Raw genomic sequence first — 25035 nt, 5'->3', positions numbered from 1 at the left:
ATGGAGTTGATTGTTTCTGCCTTAGAGATCTGTGAGCTGTTGTACATTATATGGACTTCATTTATGCACATTTTTCATGGAATATTGGATACATTGTAAGGCGCACATTTTTTCCATTAGAGATTTACACTATTGAATGAATCTTTCAAAATAGTTCTTGAGTTTTATAAATGATTTCATCAATGTTACTTCCTTTTCTGTGCCAATGTTTTTCAGATGAAAACTTTATGAGGGCATTCAATTTGTGGTTTTGATGTTTAGATGAATGGAAGTACACTCAGGACAGTGCTGTCTGTGTAATAGGTTTTCCATAATTAAGAGGAATATTGCAATACCAGTGACATTGTTGTACCCAGGATGCAAAACTGGCATGAACTCTGCATGTGGAGAGAGGACACCTTTCCCAGGCTGCACTGCTCCCTGAACTCAGAAAAATTAATTCCATTTCTTTCATTTCCCATTTCCTGTTCCTCTCTGGTTTTTCACTGTCTTCTAGGCTGCCATTCTTTTTGCAGTGCTATGACCACAGCATGTAAAACACTTCCTGTCCCACATCAGCCCCTCAAGCCCGTGTAGCTTCTGCTCAGTTTTTTGGTGTTCACTAATGCAATGACTGACATCAGAATTTGGTAAATATTTTGCTTTATTTTCATGAAGTACATAGCCCATCATTCAGGTTCTCATGCTGACACCTATAGTTTTTAATATGAATATGAAGTTTTGGACTACCACCAATTGGCATGTGTGTACTTTGTAATTGGAATGATTTTTCTTGTCCTGGTTTTCATGGGAAACCTTGAGAAGTTCTCAGTGTTGTGTCAGTAACATCTTTTTTTTTTTAAATATATTTTATTGATTTTTTTTTACAGAGAGGAAGAGAGAGGGATAGAGAGTTAGAAACATCGATGAGAGAGAAACATCGACCAGCTGCCTCCTGCACACCTCCTACTGGGGATGTGCCCGCAACCAAGGTACGTGCCCTTGACCGGAATCGAACCTGGGACCTTTCAGTCCACAGGCTGACGCTCTATCCACTGAGCCAAACCGGCTTCGGCAGTAACATCTTTATTAGGGTGAGCTTAGCCCATGTTAAACAAGTTTCATTCTCACTTTCCTGAATGTAGCCTCATGTTGCTCATTCTTTCTAGAGGAACCCCAGAGACCATGGCAGCTTTGCAGTTGAAACCTTTTCTTATTTTGGATGCAAAGTTATTTTGTATATTTACGGCCTGAGAAGAGGTATGTCCTTTGGCATTAGCTGTCCCTGGAGTGTTTGCCAAGCCATCACTGTAAGTTCCAGAGACAGCAGGACAGCAGAGATTAAAATGAAAGCCCCCCATTTATTCTCCAGTGTCCAGTGCTGAATTTGTACAACGTGGTAAATATCAGTTCCTATGCATGTGCCACCCAGAGGACTGACAAAATTATTGCAGAGGCAAGAGGTTCAATATTCTTCTACTCTACTTTCTGACATACCCATGGGGCATTCGTATGTATATGTATCTCCTGATGTTTCATGACTGGGACTCATCTGGACCAGGGCTTTATGAACTTGTTCTGTGACAGGACACACTATGGGTTCAAGATCATTCAAAGAATTCAATCCCATCTAGACAGTAGTTCCATTTTTTAGTCTTGTAGTGAGAAATGTTGAGGCGGTGTATTGATAAAAAATACACATAAGATATATTTTTTCTTCTGGCCATTAGGAAAATAGATGAAGCAGACACTGTCCATTGGGTTCATTCTGTCTTCATTTTGTCCAAAATGCATATTCTTCCACTTTGGGGTGAAAAGCTCCCAATCAGAGATTTTAACTTTTTTTTTCTCATGGCACACATGAACTAATTACTGTAATTCAGTGGTCCACCAAAATACATATTTTGCCAATCTGCCAAAAAAAGGCTGGTTTTGATTCATGCACACTCACAGCTATTACTGTGTTGGCTGTTGTCACTTACTTTATTTGACAATCTATGGGTTATGTAGTCTGTGCTATTGACTAAATAGTCAGATGTTCCTTTTTTAAAAAAAATTGTTGCAGTACACCAGTTTGCCTGTGTGACCCTGCAGTTGATAGTCATAGCTGTAAACATATAAAATCCATCTTTTCCACTGTGTCATTTCAGACCACTTTTTCCTTATTGATTTGTCTGGGATACCTATCCATTGATGTGATTTGGAAGTTAAAGTTCCCTACAATGACTGTACTAATTAATTTTTAAAATTCCAATAACTATTTACCTGTCAATATTCACTCACAATATAAATGGGTTAACTGCTTCAACCAGAAGATACAGGGTAGCTGAATGGATAGGAGAATAAGACCATACTTATGCTTTCTACAGGAGACGCACTTAAGATAAAAAAAAAAAAAACACAGCATGGAAGTAAAGTGTTGGAAAAAAGTTACTTCATGTCTACGTCTGGGCCCCAAAGAAACTACTCTGCAGAGAATGTTGCTGTAGTGAGAGCTCTAATCCTGGACGGTGCACATTTATTAGGTATGAGGATAACGGTGCTCAGAGTTGGCTGACCCATGTGGGAGCGCTGACTTTGAGTGAAGGCAGCACATACACAGTGTTTCAATGCCCAGAAAGTTGTGGAAGGAGCTGGAACAGGTCAGAGCAGGCCTGCTGGGAACCTCAGGTAAGGATGCCTCTCTTTTATGTGGTTTAATTGATGGCTTTACAGTCTCTTTTTGAAATTTGGAAATGCAATAAAGGAAAAAAGTCTACCCTTGGGAGATAAAAAGTGATTTCATGGAAATGAAAATACCAAAATGCTGTGGTTACAATACAATGTCAGACAATGCTATGGTTACAATGTCAGACAAAACATAGACTTAGAAAGAGAGGCCATAATAGAAGAGTGATAATTCCTAATCATAAAGGGATCAACTTACCAAGAGGATAAAACCCTTGTAAACATTTATGGATGCAAAGTAGGGGGACCTGAGTATATAAAGCAAATGTTGGTGGACATGAAGGCAGACATTGATCTTTCCTCCTGGGATCTTTGTATTTTGGTTGGTGATTTGTAGGACTTGGGGAAATAGGGATACTAGATGCTTCAAGATGTGTGACTTGAAATCTTTTTCCCATCTTATCGACTGTATTTTCCCTGATGTGATGGAGACCTTGAATTCACAGAGCATACATTGTTTTGTTTTGTTTTTTAAATATATTTTATTGATATTTTACAGAGAGGAAGGGAGGGGGATAAAGAGCTATAAACATCAATGAGAGAGAAACATCGATCAGCTGCCTCCTGCACACCTCCCACTGGGGATGTGCCCACAACCATGGCACGTGCCCTTGACCGAAATCCAACCTGGGACCCCTCAGTCCACAGGCCGACGCTCTATCCACTGAGCCAAAACGGTTTCGGCCACAGAGCATACATTGTGATGATGAGTAATTTATTTAACCTTTCTCAGTTTTTGTCTTGGTGTCATATCTCAAACTTAACTGTAAAATCCGAAGTCATGAAGATTTAACCCTATGTTTTTATCTAAGCTTTCTTACATTTAGCTCACACATGGCTTCTTTGTTTTCGCTAAATTATAATCATTTTTATTTCAGTCACCCTCCCAATGAGAGTCCCCAGCTCAACACCCAGGTTTTTTGTGAGAAGGGTGTGCAGTGAATAACAAATACTTACTGTTCAAAAATCACATTCATGATACATTTCAACGCTAATTATATCATTAAAAACCCTCATTTAACCTCAGTTCTATCTCTGAACTTGCCGTTTTGTTACCAGTTAGTCATACTTTTGAGTCACAAACACCTTATTTCTATTCTGTAATCTCAAATGCACTTATAAAATGAGGCAAAGGGTGTTTCTCCTATCAGTGTATTGTTTTCCACCATAGCTTCCTGTGCGTTTGTGCACATTAATACATCACTGCACTTGTAGTCTCTGATTTCCTGGTTTGTGTAGAGCTGCCAGGGCATCCCAATGGGCCCCCTGAGCAATCCTTACTGAGCAACCTGGCTGATAGTCCAGAGCCTACTTGCAGGCTCTAGTCCACGTGTGAATAGACACCCCTTCTCAACGTGGTCACCTCACCAAAGCCTGTGGCTGGGTTGCATGTTACTGCCTCATGCAGACAGGTGTGGTAAGGATGTTAATTTCCTTATGTGAACACAAGCAAACAGTAAAATTGGCTTTTATATGTTTACTAGCACCATTTATACCCCAAATAATTTTAAATTGAAATATACAAGTTAATATTCATTATTCTGTTTACTGCACAAATTCTGAAGATGCTGTGTCTGTGTTAATCCAGTATCACACCTACTTGATTACTCTTGCTTTGTAAAATGTTTTTCAGTCTAAAAAAGTGATTCTTCCAAAGTTTCTATATTGAAGTGTTCTGGTTCTCCCGAATCTCCTTTCCTTATTCCATATGAATTGTAGTGGTATTGTTTTATAAATTACAGCCAAAATTGCCTTGAAATTTTGATAGGGAATCTATTGTGTGGACACTTGGACATATTAAGGAATGTCTTTCAGTTTATTTGTATGTGTTTTTAGCATTTTTGTGTCATCTTCAGTGTGTAAGTCTTTCAGCATTTTTGTAGAATGGATTGTCTTTATGTGTCTGTCTGCTTATTATATGTGGTGTGTTTTCAGATAGCAATACTGAGGGGAGATATTTTTTTTTTTTTAAATGTTATTTTACTTTTGCAATACAAAGTTTTTGGTTTCTCTTTTTTTTTTTTTTAAATATATTTTATTGATTTTTTACAGAGAGGAAGAGAGAGGGATAGAAAGTTAGAAACATCGATGAGAGAGAGACATCGATCAGCTGCCTCCTGCACGCCCCTTACTGGGGATGTGCCCGCAACCCAGGTACATGCCCTTGACCGGAATCGAACCCGGGACCCTTCAGTCCGCAGGCCGACGCTCTATCCACTGAGCCAAACCGGTTTCGGCCTGAGGGGAGATATTTTATTGGTCTAAAGCAATTACTAATTTATATAGGTTAAACATAATCCTCTAGTCTGACTTACTCTAAATTACATGTCTCTAAACAGGTCATATCTTTCTTTTTTTATGTTTAGTTAATCCTCACCTGAGGAAATTTTCCATTGATTTTATAGAGAGAATAGAATAGAAGGGCAGGAGAGATGGAGAGAAACATTGATGTGGGAGAGACACATGGATTCCTTGCATCCTGCAGGAACTCCGACCAGGGTAGGGAACCTGCAACCAAGCTAAAAGCCCTTGACTGTAATCAAACCCGGGACCATCCAATTGGCAGGCAGACACTCTATTCACTGATCCAAACCAGCTAGGGTCATATTTTTAACCTAAATAAAGATTTATTAAACTGTAGGGAATAACTATACTCATGAAAATACTGCAAAATAGTAAAAATAAAACATTTGCGGTACTAAGTAAACTGATAATTATTATAAATTTTAAACACTGCTGATTTTTACATTGTATTGTTTCCCAAATATAAAGAAAATTATAAAAAGATATTCTTCATTATTATCAATGGCATATTAACTAGTTACAGGGACTCCTAAATTAATAACATTCATTTCAAAATGCACTCCCAGAACACAAAGGCTTCAAAGACCACAACTTATAACCAGAACACTTTTAGCCCTTTAAAAATACATAAATTAATATCTGTTTCCCACTGTTGTTTGGGACCTTATCTCATCAGGTGCCTAAGGATGAATGGATATCTGGGTCTGTCTCTGACACCCCATCCACCTGCTTCCCTAACTCAGTGTTCATCAAACTCATTAGTCAACAGAGCCAAATATCAACAGTACAATGATTGAAATTTCTTTTGAGAGCCAAATTTTTTGAACTTAAACTATATAGGTAGGTACATTGTTATTAACTTAATTAGGGTACGCCTAAGCTGGCCTTTGCTAAAAACTCAAGGGGCCAAAGAACCGCATGTGGCTCGCAAGCTGCAGTTTGCCGACCACTGTCCTAACTCAAGCTGCCTCTCCATTCAGATGGGGGGACAGGGCGGGGCTGAGAGAGCAGGCTGCCCTTCCCCTCCCCCCTCCTCACTGAGGGTTTAAGGATCCAGGCAAATGGGAGGCAGAAAGTTTCTGGTTTCAAACCCAATCTGCCCTTTTGAATTCTCTGTCACTTCACTGTAAGAATGTGTTACCGGCCTGTGAAGATCCTGGGAAAGACTCCTCCTGGGACATCTGCAGCTGAAGGGCAGGCCAGCCAGTAGCTCTAAGCACAGCCTCTGGGATCTGGAAATTTCTGTGTGAATTCCAGATTCCTCCTCCCCTCTTTATGCTTTGCCACAGCTGCCATTTACTCGCTAGCACCCTAATAAAAGAGCAGCCCCTCTACCTGGGGAGCCTTGTGCCATCAAAGGGCACCTGGCCCTTTCCTCCCTTTAAAGAAGTAAAATGAACGCCCTCTCTCTGCTCCTGTCTCTTCTCTCCCTTGTGAATCCTTTCACAGCCGCGTCACCAGCCAAAACCCCAACAATGACGTGGAAACTCCACCAGGAAGGGCTGTCCCTGTGGGAGGAGGTGAGGGAACCAGGGCTGCCCCCTTGCTCCTGCGCCGCTCCCCCTCTGTCCCTCTGTCCCTCTGTCCCTCTGTCCCTGCACAGGCCTGGCCCCGCCCCCATCGCGGAGTCGCTCAGCTCAGGTTCTGGCCCCGCCCATCCCGCAGGAGGAGCATGCGCAGTTTCTTGCAGACCCGGAAGCGGATGTCGAGAGGAAGGTGGCGGTTCCCCCTGAGGCGGGTGTTTGTGCTTTAAAGCTGCTGCTCTCCGTCCTCCTCCCAGCAGGGAAGGCTGAGGGGCGCTGCAGGCGCTGAAGTCCTTGTTGAGGTCCCCGCCCCGGAGCCCCTCACGGCGGTGAGTCCGCGTCCCGGGCGGCTGCGCAGTGGAGGCGCCGCGTTCCTTTGGGCGGAAACTGAGGCCCCGGCCCGCGGTCTGTCCGCCTTTGGCTGTGGGCCACCGCCTGCCGCGCGGTTTTCCTGCTGAAAACCATTCCCGGGGCCGGTCCTCCCCGCGGGGCTGAGAGTCTGGGTCAGTGGGTTCCCGCCCTTTGGGCCCCTTCCCCCGCCCGGCGCTTTCCGCCCAAAGAGCCCGGATGGCTCCCCGGCCTGGGGGTCTGCACCCCGCCTTCCTAGGCCCACCCCCATTTAATGAGGGGTCTGAATGCCAGTTTCCATGGGGTGGGGCTCAGGGGAAAGAACGCGGTGTCCCCAGAAGAGGTGACCTGCCCGCAGGGAGGGGCTTTGTGGGAGCGGTGACTGCGGGGGGCGGGGAACCGGGCTGGGGGGTCAGGAGAGGGAGTGAGAGAGACAGACACGTGGGAGGGAGAAAGGGCAGTGAGGGGTCCACAGAGAGGGGCCCATAGGGGGTGTGGGAGGGAGTGGACGGTGACGGTAGGAGTGAGGGGGTAACTCGGGAAAGGAGCCTGAGAAGGAAGGAAGTGGGGAAATAGGGAGGACGGGGAGCCCAGAGAGAGGAAGAGGGTCCTGGTGAGCAGAAGTGGGGCCACACAGGAGGAGGCACGTCAGACAGAGACACTGGTTCAGAGGAGAAGAGTTGGGGGAGCGAGTGCAGGGACAGAAAGGGGGGCTCAGGGATGAGGGGGCAGAGGGGGAAGCAGCACGGAGTCAGCCAGCTGTGGGGAGCAGGACAGACTGTAACAGGCAGCAGAGGGGCCACGGGCGTGGGGAGGGAAAGACGCAGAGGTGTGTGGAGATGGGAGCAATCAGAGACCAGGAGAAAGAGCACCTGAAGGGAAATGGTTTCAGGAGGTTCATGGTCCAGGTGTAGGGACAGACATAGAGAAAAGGGGGAAAGAGCAGGGTGGGGAGAGGGGACACAGGAAAGGACCACAGTGGAGAGAAAGGGAACAGGGAGACACAGACAGATCCATAGACAGAAATACACAGCAGTGGGAGGAGGGGAACCCTGATCTGGGTGAGAGGTGAGCTGATGGGGTGTGGATGGTTAAGGTGTGATATATTGGCTCCTGGCTTTATGTGTGTGTGTGATATAGATATATATATATGTATATATATATATCAATCACACACACATATATACACACACACACTAGAGGCCCGTTGCAGGAAGAGATTCGTGCAATAGGCCTTCCTTCCCTTGGCCACCGGCACCCGGGACCCAGGCCCCAGGCCTTCACTCTGGCCGGAGTCTGCCATCTTCGTTTTTGCTTCAGGCTCCTTAGTTTGCAGTCTTCCTCTTCAGTGTGGTTGGAGTGTCACTCCTGTAGATTCCTTCGCTCTGCCCTCCCTCTCATTTCAGGAGCCACTCCCCACCTGAGCAGCTGGGCGCATCCATCTTTGTCCTTCTAATTTGCATATTCCCTCCTGATTTGCTGGTGGGCACAGTGGAGTGATGGTCAGTTTGCATGTTGCAAGGTTTTTGTGGGGGTGGCTGGGTCTGAGGCCCATGTGGGTGGACAGGTACTTGACTCTGGGTCCCGTGGTGCGCCCCACCCCAGACTCTGACAGGTAGAAGGTTTTCATATACATTTTACTAATTTTCTTTCATCTCTGACACTTCTATTATAGAGAAAGGGCAAATAGCAATATTAAATTATTTCCTCTTATCCCCTTTTAATGTGCACGAATTTTATGCACTGGGCCACTAGTTTTATAATAATTTGCTTCCAATTGCAACCCTTAGTCACTAAGAGGGGAGAGACTTGTCTGTTTGTGTCCCTTGTCATTTCCTGGGATGGCAACGAGGAGGTGACCTGTGTCTGTCACAACCTGATGCTTTTTGAAGGAATATTAGAAGCCTTACCTTTGTTGCTGTGGTGTGTGTGTGTGTTCACTTGATTTACTTTTGCTCTGTCTCACAATTTATTATTTGAAAACAACCTGAGATAAATCCTCTGGGTCTTCTCAGATCCCCTGAGGAGCTTTAAGAAATGCCCTCAGGGGCACTTTCCCCCCATGGAGGTGGAGAGCTGGTCTGGGTGGGGCATCATTGGTTACTGCGGTGCTTCAGGTGATTAGAAGGTGAGGACAGGGATTAGCAGGAGGCTTGCAGGATGTCTTTGTAAGAGTGGGGAGCAGGCTTTGTTCAGGGGAGGTAAGGGGGGGCTCTGTTTGGTTTGGGGGGTCAGGACAGCAGCTCACATTCTCATTTCTGTAGGAGTTTGTGGGTGTCTTTGGGAGGAGAGACACAGAAAAACGAAATAAAACCCCTCCCAGTGAGGTCTCCATGTAGGAGCTCATTGTTCCTGACTCTCTCCTGTGACAAAGGACAGGAGGGGTAATCTTTTCCCCATTTCCAGGTCCTTCTGTCTGTGAGTGTGAGGGGAGCTGATTGACAGGCTGTGCAGTCACCTATGAAGGCACATTCCGTGACTCCTCAACATATTGTCATCTGAGAAAGTAACCCAGATCAGGACCAGGACCACATGGCTGATTCTCAGGTAAAGGATGTGTCCTCTGTCAGAGGCTAGGTTCATTTTCCTCTAACATCTGGTGATTTCTCTATTTCTGATGTTCTTGCCTTTGCAGGTTGTTTTTCTTTTCTTTTTTTTTTTTTAAATATATTTTATTGATTTTTTACAGAGAGGAAGAGAGAGAGAGGGATAGAGAGTTAGAAACATTGATGAGAGAGAAACATCGATCAGCTGCCTCCTGCACACCTCCCACTGGGGATGTGCCCGCAACCAAGGTACGTGCCCCTGACCGGAATCGAACCCGGGACCCTTCAGTCCGCAGGCCGACGCCCTATCCACTGAGCCAAACCGGTTTCGGCTGTTTTTCTTTTCTTATTTAATTACTTTATTCATCACTCTAAAGGATTTGTCTCAGTGGATAGAGCATCTGCCTGCAGACTCAAGGGTCCCAGGTTCGATTCCGGTCAAGGGCATGTACCTTGGTTGCGGGCACATCCCCAGTAGGAGGTGTGCAGGTGGCAGCTGATCCATGTTTCTCTCTCATCGATGTTTCTAACTCTCTATCCCTCTCCCTTCCTCCCTGTAAGAAATCAATAAAATATATTTAAAAAGAACTATTTTTAATTACTTTATTCATCATAGTCAATATCAGCAGTTTCTATATTTCTCTCTTTTTTGCGTGTGTTTTTCTTATTTTTTTCTCTTTTTTAAAAAATATTTTTATTGATTGCAGAATGTAAAGGATAGGAAGAGAGAGATAGAAACATCAGTTAGGGTGGAGAATCATGGATCAGCTGCCTCCTGCACCGCACCCTGCACTGGGTATGGAGTCTGATACCTGGCGTGTGCCCTGACCAGGAATCTAAGCCTGCCCTCCTGGTTCATAGGTCAACCCTCTACCTCTCAGCCCCACTGGCTGGGTTATAATTCCCTCCTTTGTGCCAGAGCCTTGTCTGCATTCATTTTGTCACCCTCCCCAGGTCAGGAAGCATTCCCATCTTTAATTAGTGACTTACAACTACTCAAAATGTCCCTTTTGGGACAGATCAAATTTGGAAGGCAGCCATCTCTAACATCCCTACAATATAGCTCTCCACTAATGATACATAAAATTTTTGAAAGAAAAGTATTAGTAAGAAAAATTAGTTACCCCAGGCTGGTGTAGATCAGTGGTGGAGGGTTTGATTCCTGGTCCAGGGCAAGTAGTTCCTGGGTCCCTGCGGTAGGCAGCCAATCCATGTGTCTCTGTCTCTCTTTCACATTGATGTCTCTCTTTCTCTTTCCCTCTCTCGATGTGTGTGTGTGTGTGTGTGTGTGTGTGTGTGTGTGTGTATATATCTATCTTTCCTTTTTGTCCCTCTGTCTCCCTGCCTTCCACTCTTGAAAAGTCAATGGAATATATCTCCCCAGGGGAGGATTTACATCCACAAAAGGAAACAGTAGGTCTAACTTGTTTTATATCATTAAGTTTTTCTCCATATTGTGTTTATAAAACACAAAGGAGATCATACACAAATAGATTCATGAGAATTACATACAATCACTAAACCATCTTGATTTCATAGTTGTAAAATGTGTCTCTGTGCCTAAACTGTTAACATTATTTCAGCTATTTTTTCTTTGTTTTTTTTTCAAGTATATTTGTATAGATTTCAGAGAGGTAGAGAGAGATAAAAACATAAATGACGAGAGAGAATCATTGACTAGCTGCCTCCTGCACACATCACACTGGCGATTGAGCCCGCAACCTGGTCGTGTGTCCGGACTGGGAATCGAGACAGTGACCTCTTGGTGCATGTGTTACCACGGAACACTGAACCACACCAGCTGGACCAGGCAGAATAATCCTGTTCTAAGATTTCTCCTAGTAAATTTTATTTATTTATTTATTTTAAATATATTTTATTGATTTTTTACAGAAAGGAAGGGAGAGGGATAGAGAATCAGAAACATCAATGAGAGAGAAACATCGATCAGCTGCCTCCTGCACACCACCCACTGGGGATGTGCCCGCAACCAAGGCACATGCCCTTGACTGGAATCGAACCTGGGACCCTTGAGTCCGCAGGCGGACGCTTTATCCACTGAGCCAAACCGGCCAGGGCTACTCCTACTAAATTTTAAACTAGGATTGTGGTTCCTATGTGTCCTATTCCAGGAGCACTGAATCCATTTACAAACCCTTTAGTTCAAAGTTCTGTATGAATATTTTATGTGTTTTCACTTTCTCTGTATTCAGAAGTATGGTACATGTATCGGAAACATTGACATTACAGGTAAAAGTGAGCTTGTTACTCTTGTGGAAATACAGGCCACATCTCAAAACCTAGATCAGAATCTGTATTTTTACAGAATTTCATTTCCTTGTGGTCTGCTTTACACTTGAGAAGAAGTACATATACTTCCAACTCAGCATGACATTTCCTGCTTAGAAATATACACCACTAACCCTGAACGATGCAAGCACAGCACTCAGAAATCCATATGCCTGTGTCCACGCTTTAATTTCAAAGTTTATTTTCCTGTAAAGTAAAATCTGTACTGTGAATTTGTGGACATGTGTCAACCTCATGTGTCAGTGTTAGAAAACATATAAGAGAATGTTACTGGGGCAAAGTGTTCTTACTGGATAATTCAGGATACCCCCTCGGTCAAAACTTCTTCTCCTAACACTGTTATCATGTTGGGTGATATTATGAACTCTTCTGGTGACTTCTTGGTAACTGTGTCTTTTCTTTCAGGGACCGCTGACCTTCAGGGATGTGGCCATAGATTTCTCTGAGGAGGAGTGGGAATGCCTGGACCCAGGTCAGCGGAACTTGTACCTGGATGTGATGTTGGAGAACTACAGCAACCTGGCCTCCGTGGGTGAGGATGACTTCCTTCCTGAGTTCCTACTCCACCCCCAGGGTTTTGTTTCCTTTATTATTTTTTTATTTTTTTTTTAAATATATTTTATTGATATTTCACAGAGAGAGGAAGGGAGAGGGATAGAGAGCTAGAAACATCGATGAGAGAAAACATCGATCAGCTGCCTCCTGCACACCTCCCACTGGGGATGTGCCCACAATCAAGGTACATGCCCTTGACCGGAATCGAACCCGGGACCCTTCAGTCCGCAGGCCAACGCTCTGTCCACTGAGCCAAACCAGTTTCGGCTCCTTTATTATTTTAACATCTCCAGGGGCTTCTGCTTTCTACGTTAGATTCTTGTTCTCGAGGAACAAATTGGGCCCTAGGTGGTTTGGCTCAGTGGAGAGAGCACGGGTCTGCAGACTGAAAGGTCCCAGGTTTGATTCTGGTCAAGGGCCAATGCCAGGGTTTCTGGCTCGCTCTCCAGTAGGGGCGTGCAGGAGGTATCGTATCAATGATTCTCATCATTGATGTTTCTGTCTTTCTCTCCCTCTCACTTCCTCTCTGAAAGCAATAAATATATATATATATTTTTTTTCAGTAGGAACAAATTGGGATCCTTGGAATAGAAAAGAACGGGTTTGTGTTGTATGTGAATTAGGAAGTCAGTGTTTGCACACATTACATGTTGTCTACACTAATTAAGGTACTATCAGAAAATAATATTTTAGAAAATCATTTTCTAGAATATTCTAATATTCTACCATGTCTTCTGACCAGAGGACAACCTGGATTGGAAGTGGCAAAGCCTCTATCAAAATTCACACCCCATTTTCTTTTATTATTATTATTATTTTTTTAAATATATTTTATTGATATTTTACAGAGAGGAAGGGAGAGGGATAGAGAGCTAGAAACATCGATGAGAGAGAAACATCGATCAGCTGCCTCCTGCACACCCCCTACTGGGGATGTGCCCGCAACCAAGGTACATGCCCTTGACCGGAATGGAACCCGGGACCCTTCAGTCCGCAGGCCGACGCTCTATTCACTGAGCCAAACCAGTTTCGGCATATTATTATTTTTTTTAATTTCTTCATTGATTAAAGTATTAGTATGTGTACTTATCCCCTAATTACCCACCAACCCCTCCCCCCCGCACTGATGCCCTCACCCCCCTGTTGTTTGTGTCCATTGGTTAGGCTTATATGCATGCATAAAAGTCCTTTGTTTGATTAGCTGATTTAAAAAAAAAATAAATTTAATGATTTTTTAAAGAGAGGAAGGGAGAGGGATAGAGAGTTAGAAACATCGATGAGAGATAAACATTGATCAGCTGCCTCCTGCACACCCCCTACTGGGGATGTGCCCACAACCAAAGTAAATGCCCTTGACAGGAATCGAACCTCGGACCCTTTAGTCCAAAGGCCGATGCTCTATCCACTGAGCTAAATACGTTAGGGCTAAAATTTTTTTAATGATTAAGGTATTACATATGTGTCCTTATCACCCTGATATCTCCCGACACCCCCCAACTCATGCCGTCACCCCCCTGTTGTCTGTGTCCATATGCGTGCATACAAATGCTTTGTTTCATCTCTCCCCCTTACCACCACCCTCCGCTACTTTCCCTCTGAGGTTTGATGGTCTGATTGATGCTTCTCTGTCTCTGGATCTGTTTTTGTTCATCATTGTATGTTGTTCATTATATTCTATAAATGACTGAGATCATGTGATATTTATCTTTCTCTGACTGGCTTATTTCACTTAGCATAATGCTCTCCAGTTCCATCCATACTGTTGCCAATAGTAAGAATTCCTTCCTTTTTACCACAGCATAGTATTCCATTGTGTAGATGTACCACAGGTTTTTAATCCACTCATCTGCTGATGGGCACTTAGGCTGTTTCCAAATCTTTGCTATGGTGAATTGTGCTGCTATGAACATAGGGGTGCATATATCCTTTCTGATTGGTGTTTCTATTTTCTTGGGATATATTCCTAGAAGTTGGATCACTGGGTTAAATGGGAGTTCTATTTTTTTTAGTTTTTTGAGGAAACTCCATACTGTTCTCCACAGTGGCTGCAGCAGTCTGCATTCCCACCAGCCTTGCACCAGGGCTCCTTTTTCTCCGCATCCTCGCCAGCACTTGTTGTTTGTTGATTTGTTGATGATAACCATTCTGACAGGTGTGAGATGGTGTACCGCATTGTTATTTTGATTTGCATCTCTCCGATAATTAGTGACTTTGAGCATGTTTTCATATGTCTCCTGGCCTTCCTTCTATCTTCTTTTGAAAAGTATCTATTTAGGTCCTTTGCCCATTTTTTGATTGGGTTGTTTATCTTCCTTTTTTTAAGTTGTATGAGTTCCCTGTAAATGTTGGAGATTAAGGCCTTATCTGTGATAACATCGGCAAAGATGTTGTCCCATTCAGTGGGCTTTCTTGTTGTTTTTTTTAAAATGAATCTTTATTGTTCAGATTATTACAGGTGTTGCTCTTTTTTTACCCCCATAGCTCCCCTACACCAGATTTCCCACCCCAACCCATGCCCTTACCCCGCCACTCTCTTTATCCATAGGTGTAAGATTTTTGTCCAGTCTCTTTCCACACCCCTCACACACCCTTCCCCTGAGAATTGTCAGTCCACTCCCTTTCTATGTCACTGATTCTTTTATAGTCATCAGTCCATTCTGTTCATCGGATTTTTTATTCACTTGATTTTTAGATTCACTTGTTGGTAGGTATATATTTGTCCTTTTGCTGTTCATAATTTTTATCTTTAACTTTTTCTTCTTCCTTTTCTTAAAGAATACCTTTAAGCATTTCATATAATACTGGTTTGGTGGTGATGATTTCCTTTAGCTTTTTCTTATCTGTGAAGCTCTTTATCTGACCTTCAATTTTGAATGATAGCTTTGCTGGGTAGAGTAATCTTGGTTGTAGGTTCTTGCTATTCATCACTTTGAATATTTCTTGCCTCTCCTGTCTGGCCTGCATAGTTTCTGTTGAGAAGTCCGCTGTCAGTGGTATGGGTACTTTCTTGTAGGTAACTAACTATTTCTTGCTGCTTTTAATATTCTCTCTCTGTCTTTTGCTCTTGGCATTTTAATTATGATGTGTCTTGGTGTGGTCCTCTTTGGATTCCTTTTGTTTCGGGTTCTGTGCGCTTCCTGGACTTGTAAGTCTATTTCTTTCACCAGGTGGAGGAAGTTTTCGGTCACTATTTCTTCTAATAGGTTTTCAGTATCTTGCTCTCTCTCTTTTTCTGGCACCCCCATAATTCTGATGTTGGTATGCTTGAAGTTGTCCCAAAGGCTCCTTACACTATCTTCATATTTTTGGATTCTTTTTTTCTTTACCGGTTGAATGTTTTTTCCTTCTTTGTATTTCAAATATTTGACTTGATTCTTGTGGTCCTCTAGTCTGCTTTTAGGTCTCTGTATAATATTTTTTATTTCAGTCAGTGTATGCTTAATTTTTAGTTGATCCTTTTTCATATCCTCGAGGGTCTTGCTAAATTTATCCGCCTTTTCTAGAAAATTCTTGAAAAACCTTATAACCATTGTTTTGAACTCTATATCCAGTCTTCTGCTTTCCTCCATTTCTGTCATTTGTGACCTGCCTCTTTGTCTCCGCATTTTGGCTGCTTCCCTGAGTTGATAGAGTGGCTTTGTGTGCAAGGTGTCCTTTGGGCCCTGTGGCTCAGCCTCCCCAGTTACCTGAGGTGGACACTCTTGGTGCACCCCTTTATGGGCTGTGTTCACAGTCTTGTTGTAGTTAAGCCTAGATTGTTGTTGGTATCACTGGGCGGAGTTGAGCTCCAAGCCAATTGGCTGTGAGGAACAGCTGTGTCTACACTGGGAGAGCTTCTGTGCTCAGCTTGGATGGGGCAGAGTCTCTGGGTGGAACAGACAGCCTTGGTTTCCCATCAGCCCCGCCCTAAGAGGCCAGTGGGTCTCAGTGTCTCGTGGCAGTGACTGCACGCACCTGTGAGACAAAGCTGCTCTCAAGTTTTGCCCACTGCCAGACAATCCAGTTTCTCCCAGAATGAGTGTGGGTACCCAAAGTCTCACCCGGAACTGGAGTACGGTGTAGTCGGGAGGTTTTGTTTCCCTCCGGAACGAGAAAGCCAGCCATGCGATCAATTGCCCGAGCCCTGTCCGCACGTGCCTCCTCACCTCTGTCTTCCGCAGTTCCCCTGGGTCTCAGTGCCGCGTGGTAATGGCTGTAAGCACCTCTGAGAGAAAGCTGCTCTCAGGTTTTGCCTGCTGCCAGACAGTCCAGTTTCTCCCCGTATGAGTCTGGGTTCCCCGAGTCTTGCCTGGAAGTGGATTTCAGCGCAGTGGGGAGCCTTTGTTTCTCTCCGGTTCAAGAAAGCCAGCCGCGTATTCTGCGGCCCGGCCTTTCCTCTCGCGCACGCAAGTCTCCGCATCTCTGCACCTCTGCCCACCGCAGCTCCTCTGAGTCTCAGTGTCCTTTTCTCTTTCCTTCTAGTTGTAGCATTTCCACTCAGCCAGCTTTCCGGTGTTTCTGGATGATGTCCATTTTGTCTTTTAGTTGTAGTTTTGAAATTGTTGTGCGAGGCAGCAGTATAGGTGTTTACCTATGCCGCCATCTTGGTTTTCTCTCACCAGCAGTATTTTATACTTTACAGCATACAAATCATGCACCTTCTTAGGACGTTAACTATCAATATTTCATTTTGCCATTATGCTGCTAATCATGTAAATACATACTTAATTTGTTATTCTGTATTAATTTCTCTTCCTGTTCAGGGACACAACTAACTTCATTGGTTGGTTTTATATACCATGTTTTGAGAAATTGACTATATATCTCTCTATATCTCTATATACATATGTATATATATTTTTAGAAATGTGGCGCGTGTGATTTGCAATACAGAATTCTGTCACCTCTTAGCAGAGATCATTTTATTTATTTTCTATTTTTTGTTGTGACCATGGCAACTACTTAAAATATCTTAAGGTTATAACAGTATACGTTAAACTCATAGTGTCCATTGCATACAAATGTCTGCTGATTGCCATTTCTACCCATGTACCCACATAAGTTTATATCACAGTATCTTTTTTTTTTAATTTTTTTAAAAACAAGGGAAATTATATTAGCACCTTTTTCCAATATGAAAGCACTTAACATTTCTAGGCTGCAAATGTAATCTCTTATTCAATCTGGGCCGCCACAAAGACAGACAGAAAGCGGAGAGATAGTTTTCTTTCGCATCCCAGTGCAAACTAAAAGAACAACAGGTTGTTCAAGGTCTATCAGTGGATGCAGGATATCACAGGATCTTTAATGTTGTTTGTCTTATAGCAAAGATTTAGGGATTTATTCTTTTATTTCTTTTTAAAATATACATTTTTTATGTTATTTTAGAGAATAAGGAGATAGGGAGTGATGAGAGAGAATCATTATTGGCCTCCTCCTGCACACCCCATACTGGGGAATGAGCCCAAAACACAGGCATGTGCCTTAAAGAAGCAAACTGTGACCTCCTGGTTCATAGATAGACGTGTAACTATTCAGCCACTCAGGTAGACGATTCCTTTTATTTTTAAAATTCCACAAGAGAAATCAAAGTGATGTGTGTTTCTTTAATAAAACACCACACATTTTCATATTTCTATATATTTTCCACATACAAGGCATCTTTATATGTTCCTATGTTCGTGTTGTGTAGAATTTTTAAATTACCTTTAGAAGTGTATTGCTTAAGGATTTTATATAGGGCAGGTCTAATAATGAGAAAGTTTTGGAGCTGGAAAAGTTTTTTCCTCTCTATTGTTTATCATCTGTTTTGTCAGTATTGTTGTTGGATGGTTCTTTTCATTTATCGGGTCAGTCTTTTATTTCGTGCCCTTTTCCCCCACAATTTTTTTCTGCTTAGAAACCCCCTAATGATCTTAGAGGAGCTGTCTTTTCCATGAGGAATTAATTTTTTTTATATGTTTTTAGATGGTATTCTGGGACTCATGATATTTTCATTGTTTTTTATCTGTACTCATATTTATATTAATCTACTTAGGATTCAGTGAGCTGCTTGCATTTGTATGTCTCTTTCTGCAATTGTCAGGATCTTAACCTATTAATTTTTTATATAAGCTACCTACTCCTTTTCACTATTCTGTCTCTATGGGTTTGCCTTGGTGGTCAATTTCTTAGTGTCTTAGGAGTTCCTTAAATTCTCTTCACATTTCCACATGTTTGTTGGCTTCAATGAATCAAAATGGTAGTGAATTAAAATTTTAATGATTTATATGCAAACTTTTTAATATATATATTTTATTGATTTTTTACAGAGAGGAAGGAAGAGGGGTAGATAGTCAGAAACATCGATGAGAGAGAAACATCGATCAGCTGCCCCCTGCACACCTCCCACTGGGGATGTGCCCGCAACCAAGCTACATGCCCTTGACCGGAATCGAAACTGGGACCCTTCAGTCCGCAGGCTGACGCTCTATCCACTGAGCCAAACCGGTTTTGGCTATATGCAAACTTTTTTATTATTTAATTACTCTATTTTAAGTGTTCCTTTATTGATTTCCGAGAGGAAAGGAGGAGAGAGAAATAGGAACATCAGTGAAGGGAGAGAATCATGGATTGGCTGCCTCCTGTACTTTCGGGAATGGAGCCTTCAACCCAGGCCTATGCCCTCACTTGGAACCAAACTGTGACCTCCTAGTTCATAGGTTGAAGCTCTACCACTGAACCACTGCTGCCAGGCAAATTGTTTGATGTTTTGATTTGATCACATATTTCATTCATGATTGTACTGCTTTTTTTAATTTGGGTATTATGTATTTCAATTTCTCCTTTTGGTATGATGTTTGTAAAATACTTTCTCATAGTATTTTTATTTTGGTGATATTATATATTTGACTTTTCCTTCTTTCTGGCATTAACATTCATTTGCCATTCTTTTTTTTTAAGCAGGGTTAAATCACTTTATTTATTTATTTTTTTTTGTATAAAATTACGTAGTGGCCACAGCTGGAGCCTGGGTCCTCTGCACAGAAACTCTGGTGTGGGTCTTTACAAGACGGTCAGTGAATTCCTGATAGGGAGACTTGGTGAACACAGTCGCATTCCAGAGATTCGGGGTGAGATAGCTTAGGTCTTAGAGATGGCATGAAAGGTGGCCTTGGTGAAGTTGCCCAGGGTGGCAGTGAAACCCCTGGCCGAGGTGTAGCAGTCTGCAATACCAGCCATCTTCAGCAACTTCTTAGGCACAGGGGCCGAGACAATGCCCGTACCCCTGGGGACAGGGATGAGACGCACCAGTACAGAGACACAGCGGCCAGGCACCTTGCAAGGAACTGTGTGGGGCTTGCCGATCTTGTTTCCCCATGAGCCTCGCCGCACGGGCACAATAGAGAGCTTGGCCAGGATAATGGCTCCACGGATGGCAGTGGCTACTTCCTTTGAGCGCTTAACACCCAGATCAACATGTCCAGTGTACTCCCCAATGGTGACAAATGCCTTGAACCGGGTCCTCTGGCCAGCATGCGTCTAAATTTGCACAGGCATGATCTTTAACACCTCATCCTTGAGGGATGCCCCCAAGAAAAAGTTAATGGTCTCAGATTCCTTGATGGGCAAGGAAAATAGATTTCCTCTAGGGATTTGATCTTCATGTCCTTGACCAGGCAGCCCAGCTTGGTGACAGGGATCCACTCCTTGTCCTCGGCCTTGCCTCCACGAGCTGCGCGGCCTCGGCCCCTGCCCCGACCCGGCCGCGACCCTGGCCCCGGATGCCGCTGCTAAATACTCCACTGAAGCCGCAGCGACCTTCTATTCTGGGGCCTCCGGGCCCTCCCGCAGCACCAGCGTCATCCGCCATTTGGTATTTTGTCGGAAAAGAAGAAGCTCATTTGCCATTTTTTAAAAAAATATATTTTATTGATTTCTTACAGAGAGGAAGGGAGAGGGATAGAGAGTTAGAAACATCGATGAGGGAGAAACATCGATCAGCTGTCTCCTGCACACCCCCCACTGGGGATGTGCCTGCAACCAAGGTACATGCCCTTGACCGGAATCGAACCTGGGACCATTCGGTCCGCAGGCCAACGCTCTGTCCACTTGAGCCAAACCGGTCAGGGCTTGCCATTCTTTTTGAGATAATTAATATAGTTTTATTAATGTAGTGCCAGTTTGATTATATCTATTTTGTTTTCCTGATGGTATACTTTTCTTTCTTTTTTTTTTTCATGACTTGATATCTTTTGTTGAGATTCCTGAATTATAAAGTAGCAGGCTTTTGAACACGCTTTCTATAGGAAGAAACAAATAATAACAATCTGTGGAACAAATTCTACTTTCGGTCAACACTGCTTTCAGTATCTCTAATATTGGTTCTGTTGACTATTTAATTTCCCAGTTGGAAATGTTCTGTTTTATTCTCAGGCACATGATATCTTTTCAGGGTTGATACACATATTCAGTACCGCAGTCTTTGCTCCAACAATTTCTCATTGTTTCTTTGTAGCAGCCTCTACAGGGCACTCACCCAGAGCACTCACCATGTACTGCCATTCTCTTCCCGCTCTGTGTCATGCACAACAGATGCTTGTTATTCAAGATGCTTCACAACAGGGAAATCTTTGAACAAGCACTTACCTCATATCTCTCTCTCCAGTGAAGAAACTGGGAATTGGGCGTGTTTTTATAATATGGGCATTGTGTGCTTGTGGGTTTCAGCAGGTATCATTGGCAAATGTGAGCTCCTCTGTCCCTCCTTGATGTGAATTTTCCTCATGGTACCTATATTGAGCTTTCAATGAATCCTTCACTGGCTCTTGGAGTACTCAAAACTCGTTTGGCCTATTGGTGCTGGTAACTTCAATGTACACTCGCTTGAATGTCAAAACTGAAATTTTGTTTTCTTTTAGCTATTTTGTCTGAAGGTAACCAGGTCTTTATGCCAAAGTCCGGAATACAAGATTTATTCTCTGAAAAAATACTGGTAAGATATGAAAGTTGTCACTTTGATAATGTACAGTTAATGAAAGGCTTGGAGTTTCAGAAGAGTTTGATGAGAAGAGAGGGAATTAATATAAACAAAACTAATCTGGAATAGTTATCATAATAAAATTGTTCTTACCGCCCTGACCGGTTTGGCTTAGTGGATAGAGTGTCGGCCTGCGGACTCAAGGGTCCCAGGTTCGATTCCGGTCAAGGGCATGTACCTTGGTTGCGGGCACATCCCCAGTAGGGGTGTGCAGGAGGCAGCTGATTGATGTTTCTTTCTCATCAATGTTTCTAACTCTCTCTCCCTTTCCCTTCCTCTCTGTAAAAAATCAATAATATATATATATATATATATATATATATATATATATATAAATTGTTCTTACCTGTAGAAGTCAAGTGTAGTATGCATTTGGGAAACCTCCAATTTTAAAGTCAGTTCCATTGGCACATCAGTGTGTTTCTGCACGTGAAGGTTGAAAACCACTTTTTACTGTTATGCATTCTTGGGAAAGAAATATGGAAAAACTAGGAATTCGCATAGTCTGTATTGTAAATAATCGTTTGAATTGTTTAAAATGTAGGGTGGGATTTTACTTTCATGCAATCATTTCTAAAATGTAGAGATTTATAAGGTACCTATAAAATTTAAATGTACTCAATTTGGGAATCTTATTAATATTATTATTACTTTTAAGTATATTTTTATTAAATTCAGAGAGGTAGTGAGAGATAGAGAAACATCAATGATGAGAGAGAATCATTGATTGGCTGCCTCCTGCATGCCCACCATGAGGATTAAACCTGCAACCTGAGCATGTGACCTGGATTGGAATTGAACCTGGGACCCTTCAGTCCTCAGGGAAATGATCTGTCCACTGATTCAATGCAGCTAGCTTGGGATTTTATTTTTTATTTAAAAATATTTTTTTATTGATTTTAGATAGGTAGGTAGAGGAAGAGAGAGGCAACCATCAATGATGAGAGACAGTCATTCCTTGGCTGCCTCCTGCATTCCTCATACTGGGGACCAATCCTGAACCCTAGACTTGTGCCCTCACCTGGAATGGAACTATCTTGTTCATAACGTTGAAGCTCAACCACTGAGCTACGGTCGCTGCGAAATTTGGCAATCTTTTAAATAAGGATTCATTATTCTTCCTCTGACAATGTTTTGTATTTATTTTTTGTGGAAAATTTTAATAATTTAGGAAATCTTTTTTTAATCAACCACCTTCATTTAATGAGTATCACAAAATGGTTCTTATGGAACAAGTGTACATGTTTAATGAAATTACTATGACTGTCACTAAAGGACTTTCTATCTCCCATTACTACCAGAGTACCCATAATGGAGACAAAAGTTATCAATGCAATGAACACTGGAAAAACTTTAAGCAAGGGTCATATCTTAAACATCATTGGAGAAGCGAGCTGGCAGAGAAACATTATAAAAATGGAAAAGTCTTTGACCCAAGCTCCAATCACAATATATGTCATGTTATTCCTATTGTGGAGAAGACACACAAAGGAAGTAAAAGTGTCCAGTCTTTTCAGCAGTCTTCAAATTACACTGAACAAGAGAATATTCATCCTGGGGAGGAGACTTACAAGTGGAATCCTTGTGGTAGAATACCCAGTCAAATACTCAATCTAAATAACATGAAAAAAATCCATAATGGAGAAAAACCTTATAAATGTAAAGATCATGGTAAAACATCTAATTGGCCTTCAGGTTGTACTCTAAAAAAGAAAATTCATACTGGAGAGAAGCCTTACAAATGTAAAGCATGTGGCAAAGCCTTTAAATGTCATTCATCTCTTATTGTACATAAGGGAAGAATTCATACTACTACAAAATTTTACAAACTCAGGGAAAATGGAAAAGGCTTTAGTCAATCCTCAAGACATATGCAACATTATAGAAATAATACAGGAGAAAAGTCTTATAAATGTTCAGAATGTGACAAAGCCTTTACCTGGCCCTCAACCCTTAGTATTCATCTGAGAATTCACACTGGAGAGAAACCTTATGAATGTAATGAATGTGGCAAAGCCTTTAACCAGTCCTCAAACCTTATGTATCATCAGAGAGTTCATACTGGAGAGAAGCCTTATAAATGTAGAGAATGTGGCAAAGCCTTCACTGCATTTTCAACCCTTACTATCCACCAGAGGGTTCACTCTGGAAAGAAGCCTTATAAATGTGGAGAATGTGGCAAATCCTTCAGTAGAACCTCACACCTTGCTTATCATCAGAGAGTTCACACTGGAGAGAAGCCTTACCAATGTAGAGAATGTGGCAAAGCCTTTAGATGTTCCTCATATCTTACTACCCATCAGAGAGTTCATACTGGAGAGAAGCCTTATCAATGTAGAGAATGTGGCAAAGCCTTTGGATGGTCCTCACACCTTACTAATCATCAGAGAGTTCATACTGGAGAAAAGCCTTTTAAATGTAGACAATGTGGCAAAGCATTTAGAAGTTCCTCAGAACTTATTAATCATCAGAGAGTTCACACTTCAGAGAAGCCTTATAAATGCAGAGAATGTGGCAAAGTCTTTAGATGTTCCTCAAACCTTACTAAGCATCAGAGAGTTCATACTGGAGAGAAGCCTTTTAAATGTAAAGAATGTGACAAATCCTTTGGTACATCCTCAAACCTTGCTCATCATCAGAGAGTTCACACTGGAGAGAAGCCTTATAAATGTCAAGAATGTGGCAAAGCGTTTAGCCGGTCCTCATTCCTTATTAATCATCTGAGAGTTCACACTGGAGAGAAGCCGTATAAATGTCCAGAATGTGGGAAAGCATTTAGCCAGTCCTCATCCCTTATTAAGCACCGGAGAGTTCACACAGGAGAGAAGCCTTATAAATGTAGAGAATGTGGGAAAGCGTTTAGGCACTCTTCATCCCTTATTTATCATCAGAGAGTTCACACTGGAGAGAAGCCTTATAAATTTAGGGAATGAGGCAAAGCCTTTGGTGGAAACTCCCAATGTAGTAAGCATCAGACAGTTTTTACTGGAGAGAAGCCTTTTAAATGTAGAGAATGTGGCAAAGTCTTTAGCCAGCCCTCTAAGCTTATTTATTACACATCAGAGAGTTCATTCTGGAGAGAAGCCTTATACAGGTAGAGAATATGGCAAAGCTTTCAGGCATTCCTCATCACTTATCATCAGAGAGTTCACATAGGAGAGAAGCCTTATAAATGTAGAGAATGTGGGAAAGTCTTTAGCATGTCCTCAAACTTTATTACACATCAGAGAATTCATACAGGACAGAAGCCTTATAAATGTAGAGAATGTGGTAAAGTCCTTGCTACCTCCTTATCCCTTACTTATCATCAGAGAGTTCACACAGAGAAGCCTTATAAATGTATAGAATGTGGCAAATCTTTTGCTACTTCCTCATCCCTTACTAGTCATCACAGAGTTCACACAGGAGAGAAGCCTTATAAATGTAGAGAATGTGGCAAAGCGTTCAGTGAGTCCACAAAGCTTACGTGACATCAGAGAGTTCATACTGGAGAGAAGCCTTATACGTGCACAAAGTGTAACAAAGCTTTTATTCAGTGTGCCTGCTGCACTATACAGCAGAGAGTTCATACTTGAGAGAAGTCTTAGAGATGTGCGTAGTGTCATAATTCCTTGACCAGCCATGAGAACTTACTGAACATCACAGAATTCATACTTGAAAGAAGCCTTATGAATGTAAAAAGTGTAAAACAGCCTTTAAAAGCCATTCACATAGGACTGTACCTGAGAGACTTCATAACAGAAAG

General features: G+C 42.4%; 1 protein-coding gene and 1 pseudogene across 2 annotated transcripts; one reads left to right on the top strand and one right to left on the bottom strand.

The window, feature by feature from the left end:
- The first annotated feature begins 6675 nt into the window (after positions 1-6675).
- On the top strand, positions 6676-24672 carry LOC308235854 (uncharacterized protein). The gene is made up of 5 exons (XM_080645030.1): positions 6676-6862; positions 9288-9428; positions 12143-12269; positions 21172-21245; positions 22592-24672. Exons 2-5 carry the CDS (start codon positions 9414-9416, stop codon positions 24221-24223), a joined length of 1848 nt encoding a protein of 615 aa, XP_080501156.1. The 5' UTR covers positions 6676-6862; positions 9288-9413; the 3' UTR covers positions 24224-24672.
- Positions 19257-20123, bottom strand: LOC308235568 (small ribosomal subunit protein uS5-like; annotated as a pseudogene). Its single transcript has one exon. The product of its transcript is annotated as a small ribosomal subunit protein uS5-like (transcript).
- Positions 24673-25035: the final 363 nt, after the last annotated feature.

This window comes from Plecotus auritus (genome assembly GCF_963455305.1).
Source record: "Plecotus auritus genome assembly, chromosome: 10".
NCBI lineage: Eukaryota > Metazoa > Chordata > Mammalia > Chiroptera > Vespertilionidae > Plecotus > Plecotus auritus.
This window is presented reverse-complemented; position numbering and strand designations above follow the sequence as displayed.

What these genes read in the sequence shown, in the direction of transcription:
- LOC308235854 (XM_080645030.1), top strand. An exon ending in CAGCAACCTGGCCTCCGTGG is followed by an intron (nt 12,270 to 21,171) that starts GTGAGGATGACT and finishes GTTTTCTTTTAG; the next exon opens with CTATTTTGTCTGAAGGTAAC. An exon ending in TATTCTCTGAAAAAATACTG is followed by an intron (nt 21,246 to 22,591) that starts GTAAGATATGAA and finishes CATTACTACCAG; the next exon opens with AGTACCCATAATGGAGACAA.